At 29.4% G+C, this 21678-nt stretch overlaps 1 protein-coding gene and 1 long non-coding RNA gene across 17 annotated transcripts in view; one reads left to right on the top strand and one right to left on the bottom strand.

The window, feature by feature from the left end:
- Window positions 1–21678, bottom strand: part of LOC108000905 (uncharacterized) — a 212793-nt gene that overhangs the window by 140164 nt on the left and 50951 nt on the right. For 15 of the 16 annotated variants that reach the window (XR_009830277.1, XR_009830275.1, XR_009830276.1 and 12 more), the window contains one exon: window positions 3049–3234. Coding sequence is in view for 10 of the 16 variants with exons in the window: in XM_062076551.1 (XP_061932535.1) it covers window positions 3049–3234 (186 nt within the window). In the remaining 6 variants the exon portion in view is untranslated. Of the gene's footprint in view, window positions 1–3048; window positions 3235–11834; window positions 12085–21678 lie in introns of those variants that run through there. The other variant, XM_062076553.1, reaches the window with a different exon arrangement.
- On the top strand, window positions 308–3262 carry LOC133666300 (uncharacterized). The gene is made up of 2 exons (XR_009830288.1): window positions 308–2050; window positions 2918–3262. It is a non-coding gene; the product is annotated as an uncharacterized LOC133666300 (long non-coding RNA).

Below are 21678 nucleotides of genomic sequence, written 5' to 3'. Positions count from 1 at the left end.
TAAAGTGAAGTTTATTCTAATCTATTCTGTAATTTTAGGAATAGATTATAATAAATGTATTGAAGAAAACGTCTATTTTCACACGCATTTTTCTACCACGTGTACTAATCATACTTTACAAATATTTTCTTATTTCTCGTAATATAATCATGATTTTTAACATTAGTTTAATTTACAAATGTAATTTTGTATAGATATATTAATATTATATCAAAATAATTAATATTTCCTTTCATAAAATGAAAACAATTTTTCGAATATTCGAATTGTAGTTCTTCCACCGTTACACGGTGTCAGAATCGTCAAGAAAGCGAAGTGTGAAGTGGGGATAGGCGGAGGACCCCTCTTGCCCCTGTCCCTTCTTTCCAACCAGTGAACGCACAACGTCCATCGATGCCAAGTCGTGACTCGTAATCGCGCAACGAAAGAAAACATTTACACAACGAGAAAAGAAATAAAATAGAATCACTCTGATATTCTCTCCTCTGTCCATTCGTTTTCGCAAAATGAACTCTGTTCACGATTCTCGCATTGTCTGGTTTAATCCATCGTTAAATACCTAACCTATAATTTCTAATAACTTCGAATCGAGGTACATCGTTGCGCACGATCATTTGGCATGATAGTATCCCAGCGGTTGGATAGATGGGGCCAATGGTGATTCAAAGTCAGTTAATGGGGAATTCTGTCGGAGCGTTATACGGTCATTTCTGACGACTACTCGCGTAATTGGTATTCGATTACCAGTGTGATTCACGAATCGACGACTCTCGCTTCGATCATTCGAACGAATTGTGGCCGACACAAATCGAAATTTGTATTTCGAAAATATGGCACGTTAATCTTATTTTCAATAATCTAATTTTTTAAAAATAACATAAAATTTAATAGGAATCGCGTGTGCTCGTTGTTGAAACGCAATAGGCGGTATATAACGATTAAAGATAATATAAATTTTTGAATAATTAAGTGTAATAACGAGATTAATATATATATATATATGACGAAAAAAAGTGTTATCTTGTAATCGTTAGATGAAAAAAATTATTATCGTATTGCATGACTCGTATCGATTACCTGCACACCTGTGTATAATCAACGAAAAAAATATCACGTATATCACGATTATGAAATTAGTCGACGAAAATACAAGAAATACATTTAATCAAAATATAAATTTCAACTTTTTTGATCAACACTTGTTGGAATATTCAATGTAAAATATAAATTATTTCAACAGAGCTATATTCTATACTATATTGGACGTATTAATCCTGTGAGAAAGAATTCATTCAAAGAATAATGTATATAAATAATTGCAACGAAACACGAGTAAAATCTCAGAATCATTTTTGCTTATGCTCATCGGTTCAAACAATTATTAAATTTTCACAAAAATATAAATCAAAGCAACATTAATCCATAATCTCTCCGACCTAACCTAAAACCATTAACAAATCCTGCCAGAAAAAAATTAAACAACTCCACCATCGTAAATTTCTATCGAGAGATAATAAAATTAAAAACAATTAAAAAACGATTAAATAGATGAAAAAAAATAAAGAGGCGAAGAAGAAAAAAGAACAAATAAATTATAATGATTTAAATGGCTTCGAACGATGCGAGGAAAAAAGAAACGAGGGAGGAGAGAGGGGGGTGGAAAATAATGGAAGCGAAAAGGTCGAAGAGAGAATGATTGGCGCACGCAGGTTGGCGACCTGTAATTCGTACGCAGCATCGAGGAGACCGTAATCCCTGTGAAACTGGTGAAACGCGACCCCTGGGTCCGATTTTTGCTCGTTGGTTCGAGGGCGGAATGCAAAACGCGTCACCCCCTCCCCCTATGTCGATACGAATCGACGAATCGAGGTTAACCGTGCGCGATCAAGATCGGGACCATTCATGCAAATTAAAATGTTTCCTGGTGGAAAACATGGTGGATTGGATTTTGAAATTTTTTGCTTTTGTTTAGAAGCTGTGGTAAATTTAAATTCTGGCATTTCGTAAGAGCGATGTAAAAATGAAGACTGGATACAATAACGTGGAGGAAGTAAGTAAATGTTCCTTGATATGTTTGAAAATTAAGAAGGGCGGTGTAAATCATATGGAAAAATTTAATTGGAAATTAATGATTGGGAAATATAATTCCCTCTCTGGTATATTTTTATTTTTTCCGATCTCAACATTTGTATTGGATTTAATCTGTAATATAAGTCTCGATATATATTCCAAGTTTATAATCTAATTATTTTAGAAAAATTATTAAAATCAAAAATTGAATATTTTTTTTATCAAAAAAGTAACACAGATTAAATTTTAGTTTTAATTCTATTTGGAAATTCGTTTTCCTGGAAATTATTCTTTATTTCTATTTTAAATATTGATATTTATTTCTCCCACGATAACTTTCAAAACATGAGTCCCCCTATCGTATCAAATCAGTGACACGCGTGTATACCAATGTATAGCTGTTTTTCCTTATTTCACACGAAGTCTATCGGTCGCAATTCACCATAGATCGCACCTATTAATCTCCCTTCGAGCTATCAATTGCCCAACCCAAAGGTACACTTGAAAATATCAAGTGTCGAAAACAGTTCTCGCTCTGAAATTCAATCCTCTTCGTTCTTTGGCGTCCTTTGATATACGTAGTACAGTAGAGAAAATAAAATGGAAGTCGAATTAGAATATTTATTTGTTATATCTTCTTTAGATTTATAGAATATGACCAAAACAATACAATCCTGAACTTGGATTCTCAATTCCCCTTCTTCTTTCATTATCTCTCATTTTTTATGATTGTTATGAAAAATGAAATAAAATTAAGCGTTTATATTCGAATATTCATGGCTAATTGCAAAGTTACAACCGATAAATATCGTAATTTGATGAGCGCGATTTGATTATATTTTAAAAGACAGAGGAAGCCGCCAGAAGGGTCGTTTCAATTCAACGGTTCGTAATAGTCGTACAAGGTACGAGGGTAACGAGTACATATGTACGTCAATTAAACGGCGTGCACACAAGGGGCCAGCTGTGACGACTTACCTCGAATGCAAGGCACAGCTACGCTGTACTGTGGGGAAACTCGAGGTGGGAGGCGGAGGTGGAGTGCAATATGCCGGTGGTAATGGTGGATCATGTCTGTGAAGATGGTTATGCCGGTGACTGTGAGAATAACTCAGAGAACCTCTCAGACTGCCGGGCAGATGGCGATGCGGCGTTGACTGATCACTGAAAATGAACAATAAAATGATTTAAAACTCTTTTCACTTTTTCTTTTCGTATTTAAATTTTAGCAAACAATATTAGCTTCATATGTCAAGATATATTATGTTTTACAAGATCATTGTCTTAAAGAATGTAATGTCTGTATTCTTTAAATTAAAAGTTAAGATACATCGTAATTTTGGAAGAAAACGCGCCAAGAATAAATGTAGAACAAAGAGAACAAATAGTAGAAGAAGGACAGAGATATGATAAAAATATTGAAATCAACGCCATCTTCAGTGTGCCGCAAATGAAACACGTAAATAAAGGATAGAAAATAGAGGAAGAAAGATAGAAATAAGATGAGAATTGACTATTACCGCCATCTCTTGAGTGTTAAAAGATCTTTCAAAGAAATGGTTCTTTTAAATAATCGATAGATGGCGCTAACCTTCGATTCCTGCTCTACTTTATCCTACCTTTCAAAAGATGCTTTTGGCAGTCAAGAGATGGCGCTTCATTCCTATTCTATCTGTTCTGTTATTTACTCTTCTTACTCATGTGTTTCATTTACGGCACCTAGAGATGGCGCCAATTCCCTAATTTTTTATCTTATTTCTATCTTTCTGCCATTTGCTCACCTTATCTTGATCTATAAATGCTTTATTTAATGCGATATTTGATTAAAAATTAAAAAAATAACATTTTCAACTTTTATATGAATTTAATTATTCATTTTTTTACGTTTTATTTAAATTTTTATGAAATTATCGATACTCTGTTATTTATATTGCATATATAAATATTATTTTTATTATTTTATTATTAATCTTCTATTCTATTTTCTGTAGTAAAATCTTTGTAAGTATTACTTTTAAATTTAAAAAAATTAAATTCAAAGTGTATGAAACATGATAAAATCAATGGTGTAATAAATCTTAAAAATACCCAAGAAATCTTATCATAGATTATACGTATTTCGATTATGATATCCGAAGTTGTCAATGCTTTATTTAAATGTAAATAAATTTAAAATTTATTTCATATATTTATCACAGTTTTATCATTTATTATGATTTTCCACTTCGAAAAATCAATTATTAATTATTTTAAATAAAAATAATTACTTCAAAATTTCTTTAAAATAAAAAATTTCATACATTTCAAAATATTGCATATATCTTGAAAAAATAATTTTGAATAAATTAAAATATTTATTTGCTTTCCAATTTCAAGTAAATCTATTGAACTTCACACCTGCTAAATAACAATACGGACAAAGGAACTCTTGTTACATCCGGTTACGGCACAGTAACCCACCTGAAATCCCCTCGACATGTTAATTCCCACGAAACAACGTTGCAGATAACGTATCAAGCCAGAACAAAAATATGTAGTGTGTCTTGTCGATTCAATGATAACCACTTCCAGTATGACCCAAAAATAACGAAATTATATCATTTTTTTCTATTCTATATTTAAGATATAGTTGGAAAAATAAAATGTATTTCGTTGTGAAATATCAATTTCAATTAGAGTCAGAGATCAACTCAGCAAATAATATGAAATAATTTTCCTTAAGTTTTCTTCTATATTTCCATTTTTTTTTATCATTTCGTTTAATTACATATTTCTACACACACCAGCAGAACATAAAAAAAATTTCAAACACATCCACGTTATTTCAATTTCATAATTACAGCCATTACACATATCGGTGTAAAACAGCTATTAAAACTTTCTATTGCAAAAGTATAGGATAAAACAAGTATAATCGTATCGTAGCAAAAACTCGCATTATGAGTTCATTCATTTTATTCATATTTTCATTAATATTATTAAACATGAAATATATACATAAATATAATATTATATATATAAATATAATGAAATATTTATATTAGATTGTATGGAAATTTAACTTGAATTTTATTTATCATTATTTGTAAAAATTAATGTGAAACCGGAAATGTCGAAAGGGCTCATCAAGACTTCTTTGGGAACAGTCCCTCTCTTATCTCGAGTCAAACACTTTAACCGACACGATATCGTGTCGACGGTAGATAAAAAAGAGTAAGTATACACAGAAAACCGCCAGAGGGGCAGTTAAACTGGAAGTTACATCTGCTCGATGTAAAGTGGCAGTATCGCATCTTCAGTTGTATGTACTTTTCAAAAAGTAAACGAAGAAGTAAACGCGATAAATTACGAATTCACTCGAGACGCTTTTTAACGCGAAATAATTTCCATAAAAAGGAAAGTGGCAAACGGTAACTAGGATTTGAAATAGCGTGGTTACTAAATCGACTTGGAATGCATGTGTAGCGTATACTTAGAGGTTAGCTACGACCGTATCAGAAACTAAATTTCCGGAATATAAATTATTCGAACTTCACTTCCGGATCCTTGAAATAGAGTTCAAAGAGTTTCCCAATTAGAAAAGATTTATAAATATAAACCGAGTAAAAAATTGATAAACTATATAGAAGTTTTTAAATTTTAAATTTTTTAAATTTATAATTTTAGAATAATATTAACGTGATACTGTTGATAATTTCATTTGAAATTTTGTTTGAACTATTAACTGAAAATTATTATTCTCTATAAGCAAACGTATTCCAAGCGTTACACAAGCTACTCGAACATTTGTGTTTCGAGTACTATCAACGAAGGTTATGTGTCGTATAACTTCCTTCAAAATTAATTTGACGTACGAAATTAATTAAATATTAACTTTCAATTACTATATTATTATTTAAAATTGCATTTGTTTCTCCAATTAATTCATCAAAAAAAAAGAAGGAAAAGAAAAGAAAAAAATTAAAACGACGAATATTTTCGACCGTAAAGAAAGCAAATATTAAATGTTGTATATTGAAAAGTAACTAGATTCGTGTTAAACAGGATTTTTTAAAGAGAAAAGAAAAACGAAGATTAAAAATATAGTCAAGATGTATACTTGACCAAGTGATTAAGGAAAGCTATTTTCCACGTGTGGTGGATCGAATTAACTACCACGGTTTTTTATCGATATTGCTGCATAACGACATTAATTATATAAACGAGGAGGTAAACTTGCACGAGTTAAGCTTCCGGTCGCACGATCCTGCTTAATGAGGACCCAAGACGTTGAAGAAAAAATGAAACACTGTAATCCTATTTCGCCTGGAAAACGTCATCATTATGGTATCGTGTCACGATGAAAGTGTTAAAGTAGAACGTAAGTACTTATTCGCCAGAGAACAGATAGAAAGATAAATTCGTTTCTCGTCTATCGTCTTCGATAGAAATCGAAACCATTAAGTTTTCTACTGGTTTCGAAAAATGTTAGTCCTGAATGTTTAAAAAGCGTGATACACGCAAAGAGTTTAACTTTGAATGATTAATTATTTTGAGGTAATGATCGAACAATAAAATTTCAAGGCATGTAAGAGATCAACAAAGAAAAGATTTTTTTATAAAAATGATACGCTAAATTTAACATTTTATATTTTAATTAATCATAGCATTTAAATAAGTGTTTTTTTTTAATTTTATTTTATATCAACTTTTATTTCATAAGCGTAAATATAAATAAGTAAAGAAAGTTTCTGTATAAATAAACAACTGTAATATTTTCAATTACATAAATATGGGAAAAAATATATTTAAGAAAATGTGCGTGTAATATTTCGTACATTATTAAATCAGCTTGACGAGATTACGATTTTTTTTTTACTAAACCATTTTTTTTAAATATACATACTCACAAATTATGATATATTTAAAAATTAAAGTAAAATTTGAAATTATATTCAAGAGATAGAATATAATGTCTATAGATCACATGTTTTCTGTTTTTAAAATAAAAAATAATACCATAGAGCGTTATAACTAAACATTAATCACATTTTAAGATGTAATAAAAAATAATATCATCGTATAAAAAAAATAGTAAAAATTTGGGAAAAACGATCTTCATTTGTAGAAAATTTTTCGACGAAAACGAAAAAATAGAAAACAAAGAAATACTTCACGAGATAGAAAATAAAAAACTTTAAAATTCTAATTAAAAAATTTAGTAAAAGAATTCTTGTAATCATTGCGAACATAACCTCTGTAATAAAAACTAAAATGAGAACAATTTCTTTAAAGATAAATATTTCTTTAAAATAGTCCAAACAATAACGAATTTTTTTTTAATAAGTGACGAAAGTTTTAAAAGAAAAGTCATAATATCGAAAAAATTATTCTTGAAGAGTATTCGTTGTAACCATTGCATTAAAATATTTCAATAAAGTGTATTTTTATCGATGTCATTTTTCATCGAACCTAACCTAATTTCGCTCATGGAAAAAAAATTAAAAGACCTCTCTTTACAAATGTAAATACAACATACTTTATAAGCCAATCTTTGAATTAATATTTTTCACATGAATATTTTTAACATAATATCGAATTGCTAATTATCTCCATACTTTAACCTAGCTGTAATAAATTTGAAATTTATAAATCAATTTTAATAGCGACCATTTCAAGAATAAATTTCATTAACGCATATGAAAAAAATATTCGTTCTATTATGATGAATGTTTTCGAGCCAACTTCTACATTTATACCTTTTTATAAAAGCAGAAATTTTTAAACGCATGCACGTATATTCGTTTCACTATAAGTTTTCCCATAAAGTTTTACGTTTCAGAACAGTTTTTCAGAACAGTATCATGTAATAAAGGAAATAATTTTATTTTTCATTATTTGATCTGATCAACTTTATCATTATTTAACAACATTATTAGACTATTATACTTGAGAATAATTTGTCAAATAATTTTAAAATATATATATGTAAGATTTTACACTATGATTATTTTCTTAATTTATTCTAGATCAATTTTGATTTTATTTTTTTCTTTTTTTTTTTATTTATTTTAACTGTGAAGTATCATATCAAAATTGACTGGAGAATTCTAGAAAAGAATAGTATTGTTACACCATAAGTAATTTTACACTGCAAACAGATTAATTTTACAGATTAATTTTAATTTGTATTTTATCTTATATACAATGAGTATTTATTATTTACTATTGGAATAGAAATATACAATATACGTATATATCTCTGAATATATTCGTTTGTGTACAAAAAAAGTAAATTCTAAGGATAAAATAGAGTACATTAAATCGTGGACTTAATAATAATAATCCAATTCGAGAGATTAAAAGTTGCAACTCTATGTCGACAAACGTACGTTATATTTCTCTTGTAAATTTAACAAGCGTTATTTTTGCACAGCCAGATCTCAATTCGTCATTTTTTTATTTAAGGTATGTTGCAAAATGTGTGTATGTACGCAAAAACAATAAATGATAGCGTGGCAACTTCAGTTTCTTGTTAATCTCCTTGGGTTACGTTTTTGTTTACAAGAGAATGTTTTCCTCTTTCTTCGAATTGTTTCATTTTGACTAATTCAAGATTGCATTATAGTAATATAAATATGACCAGAAAAAATATAATTATATTTTGTAAATTTAGTAGTATTAATTGTGTTATTTTTATTTGTTGTTAAAACAGAGAAAAACGTTGCAAAATTGCAAATGCGGAAATATGAAGAAAATTTAAAGAAAAAAATTTTAATTATATTTTCTGTATCAATAACTTTACATTTTAGTTTGATACTAATTGGTTACACTATTTTTATTTGTCGTTAAAAGAAATTTAAAAATTTACAAAATTGGAAATATAAAAATTGAAAAGTTTTAAAAAGTTTAAAGAAAAATTTACCAATTAATTTTTTCATATCAGTAGTCTTATACTTCACGAATTCCAATGTCGCGCTATACTCTTTTACTTTAATTTTAGCAATATTATTTTAAGATTGCAGTATTCGTAAGAAAATCACGGCGTCTCAAGGGGTGTCGCGTCCCCCATGAAGAGAACTCAAAGTAGCTGCTAAAAAACTCAACGAAGCGCCGTGGCCAAGTTTAGTCAAGAAAGTTCTATACTTGACCTTAATGGCGTCAGTCCAATGCCATAAACTTCGCGGTGGTCTTAACGTTTCTCTTTTCTCATTACATACATTCATACTCAATATCCAGCCATGAGTTTTTCGAGAAATATTCCCAAATCGAACGTATTTTAGGAAATTGATTTCACGGCAAAAACACATCTACAAAGGAATACAAAGTTACGTTTGTGTTGCATTAAATTTCAGATTTACTGCAACATTAGAAATGCATTTTACATCGTAAAGACGTACCGTTGAAAGGAAAAAAAATTCGAAGAAAGGATATTGTCAAAAAATTTCAATGGAGACAAAAAACTGCACTTTTAAATGAAGAAATTAAAAAAAATGAAATTATTTATATTAATAAAATAATTAAATTCTACAAGAATAAAAAAAATAAAAATATTTATAATTGTATCTCAAAAAATATAAAAATATTATAAATTGTAAAAATAGAAGATTTATAAGTTCAAAACTCATGTACTCTGTATTAGATTTCGTATATTGTAATCCAAATATAAAAGGGAAACAACAAAAAAAGGAAGGAAATTAATTTTTCTTATCATTAGAAATAAAAAATTCAAATCCAAAACTTTCACTTTAAACACACTCTCGAATAGTACAATAACAACAAATTTTCGATTTGCATAAAACGTTAATATTTTTAGAAGCGTCTAGAAGAAGAAAGGATATAATTATCATATTGAGAAGGATACTGTCAGTAAAGCAATATTCTCTCTTATTAAAATAATAATAATGTTTCTGGAGGACATGATGTATTTGGAGAAATTAATCCAGAGCATCGATATCGTTCAAGTAATCTATCGATGATCGTATCGAGCATCGCAATTTCGCTAGGTCCGCCATAATCCTCAAGATCCAATCAGAATATATGCCTCGAACCATGGATGGAATGCGATCTATCGCAGCGGAAGCGCCACCACCAATTTCGCTTAGGAAACTTGACAATGCTCGGAACTCGTCGGCAGTTTTAACGGTCTGGAACGAGATTTTTCGAACACTTGCGCGAACACGAAACGAATATGTTCCAAGTCAAACAATCGCGGAACGCACCACGTTTCTCTCTTCTGTTGCCTGGATGTACACCCTGTTACCTGGATAAAGCTTCCCGGAAGGAATCCAATATTTGTGCATAGCCGGACGAAACTTGAAAAGCGTTCCAGTCGAAGTCAAATATTTTCTACTTTTAAAAATAATTTTTCATTTTTACATTCCTTTCATCGTTCAGCTTCTGTACATATTACGATAGCTATAATTCTATTTATAATAAGATTCTTTGATATTTCATATTAGGGATTTTGTGTGATTAATTTTAGATTGTCTCGAAGTCTAATTTATTGATTGATATTAAATAATAAAATGTAACAATAATTTCTTAGATAATAGTTTTTTAGATTTATGTTAGTATAATAGAAGATAAAAAAAATTAACTAATCTACAGATTAAATAGATTGCACATAATACTTAGATAAATTTAAAAAAACAATGAAAGAGAAGTGTATCGTAATATCAGAGTCACATGAAAGTTGTCCGGATAAAAATGTTCGACTGAAGTATCGATACGTAGTTATTGAAAGCTTAACCTCATTGTTTTTGCAATAAACGTTAACTCATATCAAACTCGAAAATATAATCTAGTTTGAAATAACGTAGAAAAACTTTCTTTTCGAAATACATATACAAAGCGTAAAATGATCGAAAAGTTGAGTTTTATAAATAAAAACTTTAAATTTGATATTATACGCAATAATGGATTTAAAATTAAAAAAAAAATTATTAAAATACACTTTACAAAAAATGAAAAAAGTTTTTGTAATTGCTTCGTTAAATGTTTATTCGAGTTTATTAGTTAATAGTTCATTAATTATTGTTACTTTAAATTCAGATTTTGGTGACGTGTTAACAACAGTTTATAACAATGGAAAATTAATTATTTTTTTTTGCGTGACCCACTGAAGTAAATACTTCAATTGAAAAACAATTATTACAGAAATGAGTTTGCTACATGTGATAATTGAAAAAATAAATTAATTAGAAATAAATTATCCTTAAAATTACTTGTTTTTAAAGAACGTATTTAAATATTTTATCTACGGATATTTTTCGAATATTATAAACAAATATATCAATTTTATAAAATATTATTGCTTGAAAAAAGTAAAAAAGTTTATTTTCTGATTAATAATCGTTTCGATTATATATAATAAAATACATGCAAAAAAAGAAAAACTATGCATTATTTCCAATAGAACTAAGACGTAACTATAAGCAAATATTATTTCCTATTTTTCTCAAAATCTGTAGAAACGGAACGTAGATAATAAAAATAGAAAAATTCAACACCCACGTGTGCTATTATTTATCAAATAGTTATCACACCTGCACAAAACGGAGAAAGAGAAAATTTCCAATATATTTCCAACATAATTGCGTATTCCGGAATTGAATAATCCAGGAAATAGAGGGAGTCTCGCTTTTAACGAAATAATATTGAATACTTTCGTTGTATTATACGTCGAAATATACTACTATAGTATATACAACTATTGTATCCGTGGAGTAGCTTCGAATGCGTTAAACACGCCTGGGAATCCTCAGAAATGCACTCGAGCGTACCTGTCTACGTTGTTGTTCTTAAAGCTGACCATCCCGTTCTCCAAACTAGCCTCCCTCATAACCACGCACCTTTTCACACTTTTTATACACTGACACTACACGTAATAATTACCGGACGCGATGTTGAGCATAAGAATCTATGCACATAAAGAAACATCGTCACGTGTAACGAACAAGCAACAAACAACGAGAAACGTCTTCTTCGCACCGCGTTTCCGGACCGACTGAAGAGGAGCCACGCTTCACGGCCGATCTACCCCCACCAATCCTCCCAGTCGACGCTCCCCACCACTGGTGTCTAATTGCAGCGTTCCGGCAACGGAAAGCCAGCTGACGTTCTTTTGTTGTCATTCTCGACTCATCTCCTATGACGACCGATCACGATCGAATACCACTACAAGATGGGTTGTGGAGGGTCACGTTTACTTGCTTCTCGACCACCCTGTACGTTGGATGCGTGAGATATAAGGCAAGAAAAAGTCATTGAAATGGAAGGATGAGGTTAGGTTTGAGTTATTGGATTTTGGAACATTCGAAAGTAGAAAATAATACAATTTATATATAATATTAATAATCTGTCAAGAATTTTCGTTAAGTATTGATAAAAGATAGTCTCAAACTAAAGAATACAAAAATATAATTTAAACAAGAACAATAAAATTTAAATAATCTATGTTTTTCTTCCGTCTTCTGCAATTGCAAGTACATTATATCTAAAAATATACGCATGCGCGTGGGCTGTGACGCGACTCGACTTTTTGAAAGTAACGTTAATTTTCGAACTGTTTTCGCAACCGCGGGAAAGCAACAATGCTCAGATTACCCAATCTGCAAATCTGTAATTTTTACAACTCTAATATAATATTTTCATTCAATTCGGATAAATTTTCAACCACATATTCAACATGCGATTATCTAAGTAAAAAGTTTTCTAGAATTTTTTTTAGATTTATTACCTGTATAATTCAAAATGAATCTAGTCTTATTTTTTCATTATTAGATTTAGTACAGTTCTCATTTTTTCCTCATTTTTTTAATTTTGCAAAAAGAAGTTTTCTTATTAAATGGAAGTTAATGCTTCTTCTCTTGGAAATTTCATCGAAATTGTCTTTCAAGAGTTATAATAGAATTGGGATTCGATCGGTAACTCAATCGCGTTCTAACTTTCAATCTGATGTTACTTTGTTGCAAGACAAACTATATGAATTTCAACACTTTTCAATATATTTCATGATATTTTTGATAAATATTACAAATTCAATCCAATTTTATTTAATTTAAAAAAAAATGCGTAGAAGAAATTTCTCGAAAAATTATTATACTATTCTTAAGACGATTTATTTCTAACAGTTGATTTTACATTTGATTTAAAATTTAATACGAATATCAACAGTATTTTACTTTTTTATCCGGTGAATATTCGCGAGCATAATACGTGAAACGGAAATCCATCGTTATGAAATATTTCTAACAATAAGAAACGGATGAGTTTTAATGTATTCAGGCAAAGAGCCATTCATTCATTAATTCACGAGTACATATTGTTTCTTACTACTTCAATTAAATTCTCTTTGCGCATTTAATTTCTATAAATGTAACTTTACGTATTATTAACATATATATCAGGGAAATAAATATTATGAATGACTTTTGTTTAAAGATTAGATCCACTTAATTTTTAAATTGCAATTTATCTACATATTATTCTTCTTTACGCATATCTAATATTTAATCATATATATGCACTTCATAATTTTACTTTGTGCATATACCTCGATTAAACGAGATTGTTCATTAAATATTATTAAAAATTTAAAATTATTATAATTCATAAAATTTTACGGAATTAATTATCTGACAATATTGACGTAATAATATTTATTACTTCTATTTATTGAATAATGAAAATAATACAATTTATTGATATTTTTTTTCAATTAATCAAAATCTCTTAACTCTGTTAAAATTTGTTAACTAAAAAGTATCCAAATAATTACTTTACTATTTTTATAAGATAATTCGGTTATAAACGAAGAAGAAAGAGAATTTTCCTTGGAAGGAAGAATTGAAGATTTTCATAGTTTTTAACAATCGTGATTCATAAATTCTCCAATTGTTTCACTGAAAAAGAATGGAAAGTATGGTGTAACGATGCGAGAGATGAAGTAGTGGTCTTGAAAGATGATTCATACTTTGAACAACGTCTACCTGCATCTGGAGCACTAATAATAGATTTTCAGTAGCCGGAGGGTAGTACTCCATGAACAGCAATTCTATTTCAAGAAGAAGGTGGCTCGTTTTACAAATAAAAGGCTTCATTGAGATGTCGAGTACAATCGTTAGAGTGAAACGATCTCAATCCATAACTCTAAGATCCTAGCCAAAGTTTCCAATATCTCTCTCCTCTTGAAAATGGAAGATTTTGCCCGATCAAAGGAAAATTATTTGTTCTTCACGCTGCATCGACGAATGGAAACATCTCGTTTTGTCTACTCTAAATATTTGACGATTAAACGAGGAGGATTCTTTTTAACGTGATTGTTAAAATTTTGATATAATATTATTCTTGCAATCTTTCTTTCCGTTTGTTAATTATTTTCAATGTTACATCGTTGATTCAAAAATGGTATTTTTTATTTTGGAAAAATACCAATGATTATGTCATCCGATCCATTTAGAATTGAATATGATTCAAATAATTTAAATAAACAAAATAAATCACAAGAATGTCTATATTTTGTTAATTATAAAATTTTCGTTTCTTTTTTATGTATTTCTTTTATTTTCTTTATAGAATCTGAGAATTCAAAATTAAAAGTTCTGCATTTTAGAATATATTTCTTATAAAATAAAATAAGTATCACTATAATTTATAAAGATATCACAAAAAAGGGAGATGTGTCATTTTTTCATCCACTATATCTATATAATGCATACTTCTCTTCTACAGAATTTAGACGTAAATTTTAAAGCATGGTGCGTTTAGCTTGAATTCATAGCCATAGTATTTTAGCGGAAATTTACATCATAATTCCGAGGCTATCTACTTCAACTTCTGCAGCAAAACATCGTTTCCAAAACTCATTCCCTTAACTCATCTAGACACACGTAAAATATATATATATATATATATTTTATATATATTCTTATATATATATATATATATATATATATATATATATATATATATATATATAAGAACAATTTCAAACAATTTGAAAAGATATTTTCATTTTCTTCATTAATGTATCTCGAGAACGAACAAATCTACTTATATTGTTACCAAGTTTGTTACCGACCGAGTTTCGTTCAAATAGATATCAGATTCATATTTCCACAACCAACAATACTCGCGTTTCCCAACAGTTACTATTAATCCTGAGTCACGATCGATTCCATTACAACTTGGTCGTTCTTCATCTCATTTGAAACTTGAATCAAGCAAACACGCAATTTCAAACACACATCCCTGATATGAAGATTCGTTCGAAAATATATGGAAACACGCGAAACGGTTGGCTACAGTTAATTTGGTCGAGGCGGTTCGTTAAAGAACGCCCCCTAGGCGACGAAACAAAAATTTCGAAGCGGCAGATCGAAGTTTCGTGTCACGTCGATCCCTTCCAGGAAGAATTTCTTTTCACGAAAACTTTTCAGACTGAGAAAGAGTTCCGTCCATGTAAAATTTCGTGGAAACGTCACGGCCGTTTCAAACTCTCCTGAATAGGGTTTAACCTATTTATAGGCAGAACCGAGACGGCGCAGTTTTAACCGTTTACGGTCGTGATGTTTAGTAATGAGAAGTTGGAAGGCGAAAGCAAGATGAAACGTGGTGCGTGCACGGATCGAGGTAAATTACGGATTCATTGTAAATTAACGGTTGATTGGATGAGAGTTTCGTGAAAGTGAAAGAGAAATCTTAGAAGTTTTCGAGTATAATGAAGAATCATAAGTGTTTATTTTCGTTAGATTTCACGAGGATGATATAAAAAGATTGAATTTGAAAATTAACATTGTTAAAAATCGAATATGTTACTAATTATTGATTACTAAAAATTTAAATTTGAATATTTTTCGAAGTGCTTCTTTAAGAATATGTGTATAAATTATGTTATGCTTAGCTTGATATTCACGAAGAGGTTAGAAAAGACAAAGAATACGCAAAGAATACATCGCACGTTTTAATCGTGAAACAATCCATATAAATGCATCTAGAATACTAGGTAATTAGAAATCTCCCATATTTCTTTTTCCATACATTTTATATATGTCTTGCTATTGTAACTAATTCTCCGTGAAATTCTTTAATATCCCACGATTAAATCGTATGAAAAATGTAATGGATCTTGTTCATCGATCTATATGATCAGTCTATTAATAGAAATTTTATTTTAATAGAAATTACATTAAAAAATTTAATTATTTTCTTAATGAAATAGAAATTCATGAAATGAACTAATAATTTCTCTTATAATTGGATATTGACTCGCTCAATATAATATTCATAAAAATAATTCTTCTATGATTATTGAGAATAATATTTTTTATTTTTATAATAATTTATTTAGATTATAGAGATTAATTTGAATTATATTAATCTTTTATCTAATCAAAATGTTATTATTTTATAATACATAAAAAATAATTTCACTCAAAAATAAAAATTATTCTTCAAATTCTCTTTTGAATTACAATTAGATAAGCTATCCAGATAAGCTTTTCGATGAAATTTGAATTTCTAGTTTCTTCTCTAAATATCTATTATTACAGACAATTTAATAATATTTCATAGAAGAAGTTCAAAGTTATTAAATTATAATGATAATATAACTCATAATGATAAAACTTTTGTAATATCATTATATATTCGAATATCATTAAATGTTTCAGATTTCATTTTTTATATTTTAAATGGGATCTACACCTATTATTCACAAATTCACAAATCAGGATTTAAAAATTTTAAAAATTTTAATTTCTAATTGAAATCCATTACCATTCATTTCTAAATTAGATATTTTAATTACGGTGCAGAAAAGTATTTTTCATATTCATTTTTAACTTTTGTAATTTCTTAATAAGAAAAAAAAAAAAAAAAAGAAAATCTTAAATTTGGAATGGAAATCTGTGTATAAATCTAATAATAAATTTGATATTTTAATAATAAATTTGATATTTAAATAAAAAACTACACTTGAAAATATTGTCGCAAAGGTTAATGCACCAATGTCAAAAAATAAAAACAGAGTGTATTTACTCGATAAAAAGTCGTATAAAGAACATAAAAAACGGAATAGGAATAAAAGTGGGCAACGAACGCATTTAACGCGACTCTCTTATATTAAATGCACCTGACGATGCTTATTCGGGGATACAGGTGAACACCTCAGGTAAAAGGATCCTTTTCTTTCGATGTTCATTGTTGCGTCGTGACGATAGAATCGAGCGGAATACATATTCAGAGGGATGCAAGTGAATAGGCACAGGTAAACGCGCCATCGTTAATTTATTTGAGAGAAAAGCGACGGGAACAAAGTTCTTTCACGTGCCAAGAAACTAATGGCCGCTTTGGGGGGAGGAGGGAGGGGGGAAGTAGACCACAACTTTTACAATTAAGATTAAGTTTCTCGCTGTAAAATAATGAACATGTCTACGCACACTTCTTGTTTCTCCTTAACGAGAAATGCTATATGATTATTCAAATTAAATCCATTTATGAATAGAAATAAACTCTTCATCATCGATATTCAAAATATTATTTAACTTTTGATTTTGAGGGCTAACTAAAAATTAAAAAATGTATCACTCAAATATAAATACAGTATTTTACAATATTTCAAATTCAACTAATTGTAACACATTCGAATGATATTTCTCAATTTTCTTTCATTAAATTATAGTTAATTCTTTTTATCATAATTATTTTAATAGTTATGAAATGGTATTAATTACACCATTTGCTACTGTGGCAACAGATGCAAAATATTGAAACATTATTGAAACAAAGAAAAGGTTGGCAAACTGAAATAACTAAATCAAATGTGAAATGGTTTTATGGCGTACTTACTATCCTTTCCATATGTGCGCGACGAATGCTTGCGCAGAGATATATTATAGAAATGGCGAATAGAATAAAAAATTCTCCCAAAGGTCATTTTCCAAGCTTTTACAACGTCATTGAAGTATTCTATTCAAACGAGAAAGTCATAGATTCCAAAGCTTGCAGTAGGTATTACGTCGACATAGTTGGAAACACATGGTTTTTAAACCCGATCGTTTCAGGATAATAAATAATCTATCTTTATCTTCTTTTTTTTGTTGAAAAGAGACATATAATTCTAAAAATTTTTTTTCAGAATAAGGATTTCAACGATCTCATTTCGATAACATTTTATTATATGATCTCGCTTTTCCTTAATAATTAATAATTAATAATATCAGTACATTTATGTACCATCATACTATTCATTTCTATCAAACTATACATTTCTATGTACTTGTGCAAACAGAAACCGTGAGAAAGTTTCGCTGTAATTAATCACTTCCATTCTCGAATCAAGACTTGGAATCTCAGTTTCACAGAGAATCTGTTTATAAATATATAATTTACTCATTTGTCAAACTTACGAACTTTTTTCATTATTTCTCAACTATACAAATTTGAAAACGCAAATTTCCACAGTTTTTTCTTCCATTATTTTTCAATTATCGAAATTTGGAAACACTTTTATCGCGCAAATTTCCAAAGTTTCCTCCCTATTTTCCAAAATTTTGTTCCGCGAAACTTTTGAACTATTTTTATTATTTACCCACTAAAAAATTTGGAAAATTTACAATAAAAAATCTCTCTCTCTCTCTTTTTCCACTTTTTCGACGAACAAAGGGAGACGATCGAAACGAAGACTCACTTAATACCGAATAGGTATCTGGACCATGTTCCATGCAAAGTTGGAAACTTCAAAACTGGTTTCTTTCGAGAAGTTCTCTCATGGCAAAAGACAATGGCTCTCGAAAAGTTGGTTGTACGTATTTACCAAGTGGCCTCTGGCTCCCTCCTTGGCCATTCTCACGGTTCTCCGGACATCACGTGGCGCGGAAACTTTCCTGCCAATTGCGAACGTTTCTCATGGAAATCCAAACCGCGTTTCACGAACATTTGCGCGCCACGTGGTCGTCCTCTCGTCTACGGAAAACTGGAATTCGAACTCGCCTCTGGCCAACTTTTGTGTCACCTCGAGAACTTTCGACTGGTATTGAATACATGGGGCGTTTAAAAAAAGTTAATGCAATTTGTAAAATGTATATTTGTAAAAGTATAATGTACACAGCTGCATACCTCGGGAATTTTATTCGTTTTGTACGATTGTCCTTTTATCGTGCTTCCTTTTTTAATTTAATTAATGTATTTATTCGTATTACTCTCGTGAAAGACAAAGACTGTGCGTTGCAACGAGAGTACTCGATCTAAATGGAGATAATATTATCAGCACGTTCATCGTAGAATAAGATAGCTTAAAGATGAATTCAATGACAATTGCCGTGACTTTGGAATGATCTTTGAAGTTGATCAATAGAGTATTGTATGAAAAATGAGGACAGAAGAGACGCGTATAAATAAAAGAGTTTTTAACGAAAAAGAAAGGTTGGTTGCCAGTGCATGACCTTGACCTACTGCGACGACTACGCGAGGTCAGTGAATTCGTTTTTTTTTTCTCTTTCAGGAAAAGGTCAATATATAGCGACATAGGTTAAAAAAAAACATCAAACACGAATTACCTTTAACATTTTCTTTATGAATCTGATGAATTCTGTTCAAAAATATACTAGGTGCTAAAAATTGCATAATAAATATACCCGTTATTTATAAATTTTATTTATAATTATATTCGTATCGCTATGAGCATTTTTATTTTTCAAACGGAATTTCTTTTTTCAAAGATGAGTAGAAAAACTTTTATACTTTATTCGTTACAATTAGTTATTACGTTATAATAAACGACGCTCGTTTTAGAACAACCTTTATAAAGAATTTTTCGCACTAATAGTAAAAGTAGTCGCACATGTATCACGGAGAAAAGTTAATTTTCACTTGACAAGGTTATTACAACACGTTGTTTTCAATTAATTTTTAAGAATCGTTATCCGTGTAATAAAAATAAGAAGAGAACAGATAAAGGGAAAGAGGAACTCCAACTCGAAAACCACGTTGGTCCTTCGATTTCAAATTGCCCCCTTTTGATGAGAACATTTGCATAGTTTAGTGCGCTCGTTTCCAACAAACGACGCGATAGAATGGCAGAACTGAACGTGCTGGCTGAAACGTAGTAGAAAATTTTTGCCTCGGTACGAGGCGATCCACCGGAATAAAAAGCCAGTGAAAATTGCAACTGGAATTTTTCTACCGCGACGAAAAAATTCGATTAACTCCTAAAATTAGTAGTACGATTTTAAATAATAATTTTTAATTGGATCATTAACTTTTGGAATATTAAATTTCTATCATCATATTAGATTAGATTTCAAACGTTGAAACCTTAATTGCTGCCAGATGTTACGAATTGTGAGGTGTAATAATAAGTGTTAAATAATTTGAGTAATTTTTAATTAGGTTAAGATCAAAATATAATTAAGAAGAAAAGAAGTACAAGTAACAAAATCTTTCAAAAATTAAAAGTATTCTTTAAATTTATTTTTTATTTAAATGAATGAATTAAATAAATGTATTCGAATAATCTTCAATTACAATTCAAAGAAAAAAATGATAAAATTTTTCGAAAACTGGACAAAAGAATTTTTAATTTATGAATTTTTTTTTTAATATAATTTTTTATATTTTCTTTTCAAAATCACTGGCACCCTTCTTCACGGAACGATTGCTAGTATATATGATCAATTAATGAGTCACGCGTACTTCATTACGAGTTTTTCATCAACTTTTTCCGTCGAGATGCACACATATCGCTAAAACAGTGAATTCGTGACTCTTTGAGTGGCAGAGTTTGACATTTGCCAGTTGAACGATTCATTACGTTGAAAACACGACGATGATTATTCCTCTTGTGCAAAATGTCAACGTCGTTGTTCGACGAACACTCGATATATATTCCTTTTTCACAAGTGTTTCTGTCGATCGAGTAACCGATTAGGACTAATAATAGATTGAAGTTAGAATAGCTACGAAAATAATTGAGACTTCGATTTTTTATTTTCCCTTTATTTATAAGGATTATTGTAAGATTTCGTAGGATTTCGATAAAGAATGGAGATGTCGATAAATATATAAATTTTTTCGAAGTAACTCTTTTCATAAGATATAAATATATAACTTATATTTTTGTACAATTCTTCTGCTGGAAAGAAGTCTCGTAGAACGGCACAGAGGCAAAAAGTGACCTTCGTTAGGATCGTCTATCCCCACTTTAGATGCTTTGTTGACAATTCTGACACGCTACATCGTAGTAGAAAAGCAATAATTTGAATATTCAAAATCGTAAAAATTATTTTAAGAAAATATGTTAGGATAATTATCTAAGATTGGAAGCTGAAATATTTTCGAAAATTATTAATTATTTTCATATAATATTGATATATCTAGAGTATGTTTAACTTATTTGTATATATACAATTATAATTTTTATTATTTGAATATATTTATAAATTAAACTATTGTCAATTCATAATTAGCCTAGATTACATATTATAAGAAAATAAAAAACTTTTTATATTACATCGATACGTTTCCTGAATTCCATGCCTACGCTAATACATCGAGGTTTAGATCGTTGTTTTGGATTATGTGTGACAAATACCACGGTAGAAACAGCAGTGAACAGTACATCAATCA

This window comes from Apis cerana, linkage group LG6, assembly GCF_029169275.1.
Source record: "Apis cerana isolate GH-2021 linkage group LG6, AcerK_1.0, whole genome shotgun sequence".
Classification (NCBI taxonomy): domain Eukaryota; kingdom Metazoa; phylum Arthropoda; class Insecta; order Hymenoptera; family Apidae; genus Apis; species Apis cerana.
Note: the sequence above shows the minus strand (reverse complement) of the source record. Positions and strands in the feature narration are given on the sequence as shown.